The 13,391-nt window shown below is 41.0% G+C and overlaps 1 protein-coding gene across 1 annotated transcript; it reads right to left on the bottom strand.

Moving 5' to 3' along the window:
• Positions 1-1,547: 1,547 nt before the first annotated feature.
• si:ch211-153b23.5 (uncharacterized protein LOC321177 homolog) lies at positions 1,548-10,310 on the bottom strand. Its single transcript, XM_041194792.1, has 4 exons — positions 10,000-10,310; positions 9,542-9,713; positions 6,247-6,448; positions 1,548-1,940 (listed from the first exon to the last, which is right to left on the bottom strand). Exons 1-4 carry the CDS (start codon positions 10,108-10,110, stop codon positions 1,748-1,750), a joined length of 678 nt encoding a protein of 225 aa, XP_041050726.1. The 5' UTR covers positions 10,111-10,310; the 3' UTR covers positions 1,548-1,747.
• Positions 10,311-13,391: the final 3,081 nt, after the last annotated feature.

Genomic DNA, 13,391 nt, shown 5'->3' with positions numbered 1-13,391 from the left:
TGCTGTCTTGCAAGGTCATTTACGGTTCCTTCCATTAAGGGTCAGCAAACTTCCACCAGCCATGCTACAGCCATTGGGGTGGCACTGCATAGGAACACTAGGACAGGCAAAGGTGCATGGAAGGCTGGCACCAAGAGAATTCACAAGGTTAATTAATTGATGTTTGTATGGAATAGTGGATGGTTATTTAATGAAATCAGTTTTGAACATTTTTTGTGTGGTGGCTTTTATTTCAGCATTGTAGCCATAAGACTACTAGGATGGCCCATAACAGAGGAAAGGTAAGGTTTAGGACTGTTGATAAATGGGGAATTGGGATTGTGTTCACTGGTACTGCAGTCAGATGTACCAGAAGGGAGGTGTGTTGTTTTTCCTTTCCCCCTCCTCTTCATCCTCCACCCCCTCCTAAGCTGCTTGCTGCATATCTGGTGGCTGTACCCTCATAACAGGGAGTTTCTGGAGGAGGCAACAGCACATGACGAATCATGACACGCCACCTGTGGGTATGGCAGGTCTCTTCCAGAGCAGCCCAGGTAATGGAAGTGTTGCACCCCAATAGCTGCTCAACTACATGTTGTGTGGCAGTGTGGCTCTCATATGAATGCTGCCCTTCAGCGTATGGGTTGCACACCAAGGTCACTAGCTAGGTGGTCGGTAGAAAACCCTTGTCACCCAGTGGCGACTCCCCGATCTCTCATGGTGGCTCAGCTGCTGATGGAACAGCAGACTGTCACAAAATGATTGCTGCTAGGATGCAGGGTATTGACCTATATGATGCACTGAGTATGACTGAAAACCTGCTGAAAATTGAGGGAGTAGAAATCTGTGCGGTTGCTGTATATCGCTGAATTTAAAATTGATAGCCACAAAGCCATGTTTGCTTTCCACTTGCTTCTCTCCGGGAAGAGAGAAGGCAATGTGTTTCCCTTTACATACAGTGATCTCCCTTTTACAGCAGTGGCTCTTCAGGGAGTATTTCTCTTACCGTAATCTAAGCCAATAACAGTGTGTACATGAGGACGTGCTCAGTGAAATCTGCCACCTCTTGCAGGCAGACCAGCAGCCTCAGAGTAGGACAAGGTGACTTTGAAGGTGATGATGGCCATGAATTTCTTGATGTCACGTTCCTTCCAGTCTAAAGTAGGGGACATCCCCATCATCTCACAGTTTGCAATCTACTGCTGTATAAGGGAGGCCACCAACACATTGTATATGAAGACAGGGGAATGCATTACCTTTTCTTACTGCATCTGAACTCTGCGCCACATGACTATCCAGATTTTGGTTGTTTTGATTAGTTATCCTAGCAGAAAATGTCTGAGAAGTTGGAGGCTGAATTAAAGCTAGCAGGTAAATATGGGATTTTGTCCATGCCTCAATTAATAAATATGAGAATTGAAAATTCTCCAATAATGACTTTTCAACTCCTAACTCACTGAAATTAACAAATATTATGTGGAAATACTTCAATAATTTATTTTGCAGACATCTATAAATTTGTACTTTGTCTTCAGACAATAAAAATAATGCAAAAATCAAACATAGTATTTCATAAAATTCTTTTAATCTATATTATAACTTTTTTTTTAAATATTGGTATAAGAATTTAAATACTCCCTCAAAGTAAGTCATGTTGAATAGATGTATCAGCAAATCCACATTCTAGTAAATTAAGTAAATTGAATAGTTTTCTGCTCCTTGAAAATTCCATGAGGTGCACTTTTAATTACATCAATTTAATAAATATTTATGCAAGCTTCAAGACTTCTTTCACCATTTCCCCAATTCCATCAAAAATCTCATGGATGGGAGCATTGCACATGAAGGCACTAGTCGTCACCAATTTATTTTGCTTATCGATGTGTGTTTCATTGACATGCTTGTTGACATGCTTGCAACCTAGCTCTACCATTGCCTGGGCTGTTTTTGCATAGGGCCACCTAGAGAAATAAGTGCAAAATATCAGTATCGTAAATTGAGCAAATGAAAAAGACAGGAATCACAATATAAGGAAAAATATTTTGTAATTTGATAAGAGGGCAACAGGATAAAATTCAATAATCCCACACACCAAGCGAGAAAGGGAGCATAGTTCTGAGATAAGGCTACAACAATAAAAATTTCCAACTCACACTCCCTTGAAGTGCAGCCTTCTCTAAATGTGTAGGATTAATTCATTTAACTACATGAGTTGGAATGAGTTCATTACTGTTTAATACTGAAAACGCAATATCAACCCTTGGCTACCATATTTTGCTTACCCCATGCCACTATTATAATTAAATATTAGTAAACACAGGGTGCATATTTCAAGCAAATTTACTCTTGCAATAGAATTCTCAGCATCAAATGCACGGAGGTGGTGCCGTTATCCTTGAACCTGACACATACTGGTTCTGATTTGAATGTAGCAATTTGGTCATCTCTATTTATATTTCATACAGAATTCTAGAATAGAGATTTCTGATGTCTTGGTAAGTTCACAGCACAGTATGGAAAAGAGCCATTTGGACTTTGAGTAAAATGTGATTACTGTCATTACAGTGTGTTTTGCAGAACAAACAAGGTTGATTTTAAAAAGTGTGATCTAATGCAGGGTGTCAGTATGAAATTGAAAGAGATAAGATATTAAGATCAGTTTGTGTCATTTCACTTGATCTGATAACAAACGTTTAAATAAACACTACAATGAAGTAATGCACTCATTAAAAAGTGGTTGTTATAAAATTTTAGAATAGATTTACCTTTTTTTAAAAAAGCCATAAATTAAACATGATGGATCATAATGTCACATTGATCACAAAAACTAAGTGACAACACAAAGGAAAAAACTTCAACAAGGAAGTTACCTAAGAGGGCCAGGGACTGCAGTAAACAATGAGAAACTTGGAAAGATAACAGGAGTATCAAATGTTTAAATGAACATAAAGTGTCCAAGATGGATGGCAATAGGTCAGATGGGTCCTGTTGGTATACCACAGTGGCTTGAGTAAGGAAACATCTGCATTGGAAGGTTAGATGTAAATGTATTCTTGCTAACATTAAAAATTTACGACAAGCCTATTTGTGCCATGAAACCCATTCTATCCATAGGTCATATACCTATTTTTCCCTTCATAAGCCCCACCCAGAAAGTAAGGGTTGGGACTTCTCCCTAATTAACCCACAAAAGGTAGTCAAGCACATGTCCAACCTTTCAAAAATTAAGCTTGAAACCCATACTTTACAGCATGGAAGAAAAGTTCCTATCTGTTGAAACCCATACTTTACAGCATGGAAGAAAAGTTCCTATCTGTTGTCATAATAATTGCTTCTTCTGCAATTATAACCCAAATTAAATAATCTACTTACTACTCTTTTGTCCAATTTGAAACCCATATCTTGGCCCTCCATCTTTTCTCCAAATGTTTCATAATTCACCTCTTCTTAACTTTGAACCCAAAGTCAAATGTTATAATTGAATTTCCATCCCACTCCCTCGACTCAATTTTGTTTTTAAGAAAAGGAGCAGCAAAGGGGATGTATTATTCATTATTCATGAACCTCAACTAAATAGTACCACATTTGGGGCTTTTTGTATGGGATTGAGATTATGATTTTCTTTTTCTCCCCAGACAGCAGCTGAACATATTAAATATAAACAGAAAAGCATTTCAGTGCAGCAGAGTTGTTCTATCCAGGAGGTATTCTGCACTGGTTAGTGTAATTCAGGACCTGTAGCATTCAAATGAAAGAAGTCAGAGATTAATAGGTTAATTCAGTGATCCCACATTCTACAATGTGCTTAAATAGCACAGGCAGCAGAGATAGAGCTATGACACTGTAAGCCTAATTCTCCCAACTGCTGGTAAGGTCAAACTACAGTGAGCAATAAATTAGAGATAAAAACAAAAATAAAAACAAAAAACTGCGGATGCTGGAAATCCAAAACAAAAAATAAAAAATACCTGGAAAAACTCAGCAGGTCTGGCAGCATCAGCTGAGAAGAGTACAGTTGATGTTTTGAGTCCTTATGACCCTTCAACAGAATCCTTCAGCAATAAATTACCTTGTTTTACTCACCTTACTTTATTTTTAGCTATTGCCTCTCCATGTGCCACATACTCTTCTCCAAGAAAAGCAACATAAAGGGCACCTGTTCCCAGGCCTTTAACTAGCTATTAAGAGGAAAGTTCCAGATTCACTTGTCCTCTGAGTGTTCATTTACCCATGGGGTAGTGACTCACCATTACATGCTGTCTCTGCCTCTCTCACTTTGACCCCTCCCCCCTCCCAAAGCTCTGAGAAAGCAGTAGCTTATCGTGTGAGGAATCAGGTAAACAAACATCCCACAATCCCATGACACATCAGCATGCTGGTTCATTGGGTCAAATTATTACGGGTTTTGAGACATAATTTAGTTTATTAAACAAACTGGCACAATTAAAAACACCAAAAACCTGGACTGGGTGTTAAGCTAGGGAAATAGTAAGCAATTCACTAAGCAGAGGTGATAAAGCTCTTAACAGTGGAATCGGCAGGTTAAATATAAAACAGAATACAAAGCTGTACTCAACAGATACATAATTGTTAGAGATAAGGGAAAGGAGGTTGCCCAAATCAATATCAAGTCTGAGACATGGAGAGCAGAGAGAAGCAAGGACAGAGTAACATGTGCTTGGGATAAAGGGGTAGTTAGATTTCCAGAAGTCATTTGATAAGGTGCCACATCAAAAGTTATTGTGGAAAGTAAAAACTCATGGTGGAGAGGGTAATATATTGGCATGGATAGAAGATTGGCTAGCCAACAGGAAACAGAGAGAAAGCGTAAATGGGTCATTTTCTGGTTGACAACATGTAATCAGTGGTATGCCACAGGGAGCAGTGCTGGGGCCTCAACTTTTTACAATTTATATAGTGACTTGGATGAAGGGGCTGAAGGTATGGTTGCTAAATTTGGGGATGACACAAAGATAAGTAGGAAAGTAAATTGTGAAGAAGACATAAGGAAGCTACAGAAGGATATAGATAGGTTAAGTGAGTGAGCAAAGATCTGGCAAATGGATGTATAATGTAGGAAAATGTGAAATTATCCATTTTGGCAAGAAGAATAAAAAAGAAGCATATTATCTAAATGGTAATTAATTGCAGAGTCCTGAGATGCAGAGGGATTTAGGTGTCCAAGTGCATGAATCGCAAATGGCTAGTATGCAGGTACAGCAAGTAATTAGGAAAGGAAATAGAATGTTATCATTTATTGCAACGGGAATTGAATACAACAGTAGAGTGGTCATGCTTCAGTTATACAGGGTATCGGTGAGATCACGTCTGGAGTATTGTGTACAGTATTGATCTCCTTATTTAAAGGAGGGTGTAAATGCATTGGAAGCAGTTCAGAGGTTTACTAGACTAATACCTGGAATGGGGGGGTTATCTTATGAGGAAAGGTTGCATAGGCTTGTATCCGTTGGAATTTAGAAGAGTAAGAGACAAATTGGTTGAAATATATAAAATTCTGAGGGGTCTGGACAGGGTGGATGTGGAAAGGATGTCTCCCCTTGTGGGAGAATCTAGAACTAGGGGTCACTGTTTAAAAATAAGATGTCACCCATTTAAGACAGAGATGAGGAGAAATGTTTTCTCTCAAAGGGTCATGAGTCCTTGGAACACTCTTCCTCGAAAGGCAGTGAAAGCAGAATCTTTAAATATTTTTAAGGCACCGGTGGATAGATTCTTGATAAGCAAGGTGGTGGTGGTGGTGGGGGGGGGTGGGGAGGTGATAAAAGGCTATCCTGGGTAGACGGGAATGTGAAGTCAAGGTTACAATCCAATCAGACATGATCTTATTAAATGGCAGAGCAGGCTCAAGGGGCCAAGTGGTCTACTCCTGCTCCTAGATTGTAAGTTCATATTTCTAACAAAAAGAACAGCCAACAATTGCAAGTCCTTTAGTGAACCATCTCTGAGCAGGTCAGAGTTTTGAATAGATTGGATTAAACTCTGATGCCTCAGATATTACGCTTAATCAAAAAGGTCAATGTTTTTTCCAGAGCAGCTACTTCTCTGAACTTCTTTATCGCTCTGTTGACATCATGCAATATGTCTGGAGGTTACATTTTATCCAGTACTAGTTGAGATGAATATGAAAATAGACAACCATCGGTGTTTTAAAACATTTGGCATTATTGCATTTATCACTTTACTTTAGGTGTAACAAAAATGCATAGATGAATTCTTGGCAAATTTAGTTAAAATTTGTATACTTACTTTTCACATTCTGTATCATACCCCACAGTTAATTCACATCCGGGGATGAGTTTAGCTGCCAACACTGGAGAGATGCAGCACAGGCCAATTGGTTTCTTTGTAGCATGAAATTTCTTTATCGCGGTTTCCACCGAAGCCTCCACAGTGCAATCCTTCCCTTTCACTGCCCAGCTGCTCAGGTTCTTAGCAACCCCAAAACCACCTGAATAGGGAAGACAGATGGAGATTTGTTTGAGGTTTTGTTGCTATGAAAATAATTGTTGTAGGCTCCAAAGGGAAGTTGCCTAATCAGTGGGTGTGTAAGTGATCTTGTGTTCTACTCTAGGAAAACAGTACTCTGGACACATTTGTAAGGACAGCAAGCCAATGGGATACATTTTAAGCAATCTGCAAAAAATAAAACGGTTAACCTAGAATCAGATGCTGTGAATAAAGGCTTGTGTCAGAATGAGAGATTAATGTGCAATGGTCTTTGCTTAATTATGACAATTAAGCTAGGAGAAACCCTGAGATGCCAAGATATCAGGAAAATATAATTCTTATCATGATTTAAACTTGGACCAGTGGAAGGAATATAATACTTAAAACTAGAAATCTGTTCTTGCGTTTAATTTAAACCATGCAATGTAGTTTCTGAAATGTGCTGTTTAGTTCAATGACACTTTGGAAAGGATCTGTATGATAGAATTGGTTATGTTGGTCACTGATGGTTATGTCCCTTAAGTGGAATTTCTTTCCTCTCCAGCCATCAACTCCAATTTTTTGACTATACCATCCTCCCTTCTTCATCTCATTTGCCATAACTTCCAGGGGAATGCAACACAAACTTCCAGGAATGCCATTTTTCAAGGATACCCATGGCTCTTGCACTGAAATTGCGGTGGAGGTAAGAGAATCTCAACGTATATAAAGGAATGAGGCTGAAACCCATGACTCTCTGATTTAAAGAGAGCTTCCATTGAAAGAATGACCTCAGGATGTCCCAAAATGTTTTAAAGCCAATTAAGTAATGAGTCAAAAAGATGGCCATTGAACAGCCTTCCTCAAGAAAAGCTAAGGGCCTTAGAGGAAGGCGGAACTGCCCAAATTTAAAGCAACCAATCAATTAAAAGGTTGTGTTTGTAAACATATACTCATATCACCTTAGATATAGAAATTTGTCAGAACTACGGTGTTAAACTTAAATTATCGTGGTGCCTATGATGAATTTGACACCCCTGGTTACTGATGCATACCCGTGACATTATGGAATCCTCAATACTTACCTTTATGATGGTTGAGTTGTATTATCATAGTTATTGTTAAACAAAATGGCTTCAGTTAATGTACTTCTAGGTCCAACTTTGACAGCTTTGGTGAGTAGGTGTTAACAGCACCTCACAGTAGTACTGCAATCCTGTTGTCAATGGTTTGTTTAACCATAATTCGAAATAGTGCATGTGATTCAGTCCAAAGTCAAGCTAATTCAGGCATCTGATAAGCCTTACACCTGACTGGCCACGCTAGGAATGGGGACAAAATATTGTTGAGCACTCTGACTAATATTACTTACTGGTATTTCAGGTGCAATATTTCTCACATGTTTTATGAAACCTTTATGGGATTTAGCACTTATTTAAGGGCTGCCACTACTGGAATATCAGCAAAACAAATCAGGACATGCTTTGTTAGAAAGGCAGCAGCACAGAAAGAAAATAAACGAGATGATGCTGGTGCCATCAAAAGAGATGGCCCAGGCCTACATCCCTGATAACAGTATCATCTGGCAAGACAACCAAAATATTTGCCAATGTGGGTAGGTATGAGTATTTGTGGCAGGTTACATACTCAGGACCTATCACTGAGAAGGTAATGGCCATCAGCAAAATATCACCAATTAGGACTTTAAAACAAGTCTACACGTGCAACTAGCAAATTATTACTGTAATCTGTGGGATTGACCACTCCAAAATAAATAGGATCATTCCTACAACAAGCAGCTTTATGTGAAATTTTTATAGAGAGTCGTAGGGCAGAATCTTCTGCCCTCTCCTGTGGTGGGTTTTGTGATGGTGGGGCATTTAATCAGGTGGTAGAGTGGCAGGCGGGGACCCCACCACTTTCTCACCTCCAAGCCAATTGAATGCAGGGCAGAAAGGCCCATGAAGAGCCTTCCCACTCTGCCACCAGTTGAGGCCCTTAAGGTCTCATCCTGATGCCACTGATTTTAACCTAGTGGTGGGCTGAAGGCTCGCCATGCAGGGAGTATAACAAGCAAACACGGTGCCCAAGCAGAGGGCGGGTGGGTAAGTTAGGGCCCTTCAAAGGCACCCAATGGGAGGAGAGGGGCCCGCTAAGAGCCACCTGCTGCCCTTGCTGCCACCCACCATCCCCTTCCCCCTGCAACCACTTCCTGCCATCACTCACCCGTGCCTGGGTCCCTCCTCAATCTTAGGTCTTCTGTCGGTGTAGTGTCGGCAGCAACACAGAAGTTGAGTACAGAGGAGCTGCCAGCCTCTAACTGGCTGGCAGCTTTCGGTAGGCTGGACATTCCAGGGCCCTTGACCCACATCTCCAGAAAATTCCACCCATAGTCATTTATGGCACAGGAGGAGGCCATTTGGCCCATCAAACACAAATTTCTCCGACAATGCTTGCAAGTCTATGCTAACTTGCTGCTTATTTCTCCTTTATTCTTTCATGGATGTGGGAATTTAGCCATCATAACTGCCGCACCATTTCAGAGTTATGAGCCTGGGATGATGTGGGCCTGGCGCCACAGATAGGCCAGACGAGTTAAGGACTAGCCCAGTGACGTTACCACTGTATGTTCCAAAACCACTTTCTGAAATGACTGTACAAATACCGCAACCCCCAATCTTTACACTAACTCGTTTGAAGTGGCCCAAACTATCAATAAAGAAAAAAACAATAATTTAAATCTCTGCAAAATATGTTAGCGTAAATCAAACAAGAGCAAGTTTGACTGGAAAAAAATGAATCATCCCTAATGACTTGAAATAAAAGATTTCAGCAGCCACACTGAACAGGTCGAGAATAAAGAATGAAGAGCTCCTTATGCTTGGAAACGCGATATTACATCGATGATTTCGACTTTCGAAGCGTAGTGGAATTAGGGGGCATTTCGAAATCTACAAATATATTGCAAAACAGCAGTAAACAACACATTAATATGTTCTACACAGCAAACTTTTGTGCAAATTTATTGCTGCGCTTTTCCATAATTCTAGAGCAGTCCATTATGTGTCTATTTTTAAGTGATCGTGCGGCAAAATCCACAGATCAGGACATTTACCTGGGATGATCAGCGCGTCTGTGTCATTAATGCTGAGCTCGCCAAGATCCTTGATACTACCTCTGGCGATCCGGCTGCTCTCTACCAACACATTCCGCACCTCCTCGGTTGGTTGGCCGGTCAAGTGATTTACAACATGCATCTGCTTCACATTAGGGGCATAGAGTTGTACCTGGAAGGAAGTGAAACCACTATTTAGGAGCAGCGAGATGTGAGGTGCCTACCGGCGGAAAGAGGATATTACACAGGAAGGAGAAATTAAAAACTGGAAAAAAGTTTTAGAAATGAAACACGGAGGTAGACGAAAAATGTTCAACAAAATGACATTAAGATAGAAATGGAAAATGAATCGAATGTAGATGAAGAAACAAAGTAAGAGGGATATTTTAAACATAAGTTTGGGTGAGGAGAGGCGAGGTGGCTGGAATTTTTGGCGATAAATTGAAAGGCGATTGTACCTCGACACCAGCGCGGCTGAGATGGACCATCGCTGCCGAGGACTCGTGCAGCTCACTGCCATCGTAGACGCCACAGCCGGAGAGGATCAGAGCCACACGTTTCTTCGCCATGGTCAGAGCAGCAATGCAAAACCTCTGTTTGAACTGAACCTGAACTAGCACGTACTTCCCCGTTTTCACTGCGTTTTATATAGTCATGAGAAAGGCGGTACCCAACGACGGAAGGATCTTAGCAACAGTGCCTCTGGCATTGTTAACTATTAACTTACTACATACTTCCTAATGGAGACAGTCCAGAAATTTTCCAGGACACTGCGTGCATTTGGTCTCCTTCAAAACTTGAGATAAACGAAAGGAAGCTATTCAATTCTGAAGAAGGGTCACCTGGACTCGAAACGTAAACTGTCTTTCTCTCCACAGATGCTGTCAGACCGGCTGAGTTTTTCCAGCAATTTTAGTTTTTGTTTCAGGTTTCCAGCATCCACAGTGTTTTGCTTCGATCTTAAGGAAGTTATTAACTGGTTTGACCTTGACAATTATATTTGCATAGCCTAAAATCAATAGAAGTTTTTCCAGGCTGCATTTTATGAGATGAGCAGCAGATTAGGGAAATTCCCCCATCCCTTTTGGTTTGTATCATTTATTTGTTTAAACAAAAGTGCTTTGTCATGCTGATTCTAAAGGCTGCCTGTTAGTAGGTATCAGTTCCCGAATGGATCTAATTGACAGAAAGCAGACACCGGAGGGAACAGTTTTTCTCTCAGTTGGTTTATTGGTTTAGCTCCAGAATGAGTTGAACCGCCCGCCAAGCTGTTCCACTACAGCTACAACACCAGCATCTACCCGACACTATGGAGAATTGCCCAGGTATATTTTCTCCACAAGAAGCAGAATGAATCTAACCTGGCCCATCAGTCTACTCTCAATTGTCAGCAAAGTGGTGCAAGGTGTCATTGACACTGTTATCAATTAACACTTACACAAGAATAACCTGCTCATCGCTGCTCAGTTTGAGTTCCATTAGGACAAATAGGCACTACACCCCATTTCAGCTTTGGTCCAAACATGGAGAAAAGAGCTGAATTCCAGAGATGAGGAGAAAGGGGCTGCCCTAGACATCAAGGCAGTATCTGGCCAAGTATGGCATCAAGAGATCCTGATAAATTTGAAGTCAATGGGAATCAGAGGGTAAACCCTGCATAGATGAGAGTCATACCTAACACAAAGGAAGATAATTGTGGTTATTGGAAACCAATCATCTCTGCCCCAGGACATCACTGCAAGAGGCCCTGAGGGCAGTGTCCTAGGCCCAACCATCTTCAATTCCTTCATCAATCATTGGTTGGGGATGTTTGCTGTTGATTGCACAGTGTTCAGCCCCATTTATAATGCCTCAGATAATGGGCAGGATTTTACCTTTGCCGGGTAGGTGCGTCGGGCAGGCCCAGGAGCAGTTGCGCCACCCATGATCAGGCCCCGACCACAAATATCAGTGCTGCCAGGGTGGGGGGAGTGAGAGGAGCGCAAGCACAGAAGTCAGTGCATGCACGGGGGAGTGCACACTGAAAGCTCCCTGAAGGCACAGAGCTGCCTCAGGGAGCTGAAGAATTTTAAAATGAAAAATAAATATTTTACAAATGAAATAAACATGTCCCACATGTGACTCAGTCACATGAACAGGGACACATTGAAAATGTGATATTTATTTTTTTTTATTTTTCTAATTACTGTTGGAAGTGGGATGAGGTTTCCTAAAAAATGCAAAGGCCGCCTGGCCTATTCACCCACCCACACAACCGTATGGTTGGATGGGCAGTGAAAAATACGAACTAATTGCTAGTTTAATGGCCTTAATAGGCCTCTTAATTGTCAGCAGGCGTGCTGCCAATTCTCGCGTGCGCCTGCCAATCAAAATATCACACGATGACTTTGGGAAGCTTGCCTGATGTCATCGTGCACGATCTTACTCCCGATCAGGTCGGGTGTGCGCCTGCCCACGGGATGTAAAATTCTGCCCAATGAGACAGGCATTCCCACATGCAGAAAGACTTTGACAACATTCAGGCTTGAGCTAATAAATGACAAATAACTTCCATACCACACAAGTGCCAGCCAATGACCATATACAACAAGGGAGAGTCTACCCATCTCCCCTTGACTTTCAATGGCATTGCATCGCTGAATCCCCACCATCAATATCCTGGGAATTACCATTGGCAAGAAACTTAACTGGACCAGCCAGATAAATACTGCACTACAAGGACAAATCAAAAACTGGGAATTCTGCAACAAGTAACTGACTTCCTGACTTCCCAAATTCTGTTCACCATCTACAATGACAAGTCAGGAATGTGATGGATCTATCTTCTCCAGCCTTGGATGAGCGTAACTCCACCAATTTGCAAGAAGCTCGACACCAGCCAGGACAAAGCAGCAGCCTCAATCAGCACCCCTTCCATGATATTCATTCCCTCCAATACCAGCGCACAGTTGCAACATTGAAAATGCAAAGTTAGAATGCAAGTTGTACTTATTTTTTTTTATTTTTCACTTTTCTGCCTATTTTCTCTATCACCCTTCTCCTCTGAAAGTGTTGACTTTACTGTGCATCTCTCACCCTCCAGCATGTCACCCAAGTGACCATTGTGAAACTAAACATTGGGTGTCACTAATCAACTAGCCATAACCAAATCCAATCCAAATCCACATGCACATGTTCATTGGCATCATTGGCCGATTCCTTCTCCCCAGTTAGGGGTGCTGAAGCCAATTTCATCACCCATAATGACATTCCAATTGGGATCAGGTAACTCAGCATATACAGAAATTGAGCTTGGAGTGTTCTCTCAACAGGGTTCAGTTACATGGTACCTTTACCAAATCAGCCATTTGGCAGCTAATTATATGGTTGCTAATGAAGTAGAGGTAATTATATTTATGTGTATGTATTAGCTAGAAAGCTAAGAAACAGTTTCTAAGGAAGAAAGAGCTTGCAGACCCAATAAGTCCCAATGTGCTTCATATCCAATGAAAAGCTTTTGAAGAGTACTCCTGTTGTCTGTAGCTAAATCAGTAAGTTGCCATGACTTGGATCAAAGAAAGATGTCTATTTCTTTGTGCTGTTAACGTCCTCAGACATTCAAAGCTTCATGAACAATTAATTATTTTTGAAATACATTTAATATTATGTGCAGGCCATTTGTATATAAGTAGGTCCCACAAACTACAATAGGATAAATAGCAGGTTAATCTGCTTTAATACTGGTGGTTGAGAGATAACTGTTGGCAAGGACACTTGGGGAACTCTTCGCTCTTTGTCTAATTGAACTGACAGATGGAGCTTTAGTTTAACATTTCATCTAGAAGATGACACCTCCAAAAGTGTCACACAC

This window comes from Carcharodon carcharias, chromosome 9 (genome assembly GCF_017639515.1).
Source record: "Carcharodon carcharias isolate sCarCar2 chromosome 9, sCarCar2.pri, whole genome shotgun sequence".
Classification (NCBI taxonomy): Eukaryota; Metazoa; Chordata; class Chondrichthyes; order Lamniformes; family Lamnidae; genus Carcharodon; species Carcharodon carcharias.
Note: the sequence above shows the minus strand (reverse complement) of the source record. Positions and strands in the feature narration are given on the sequence as shown.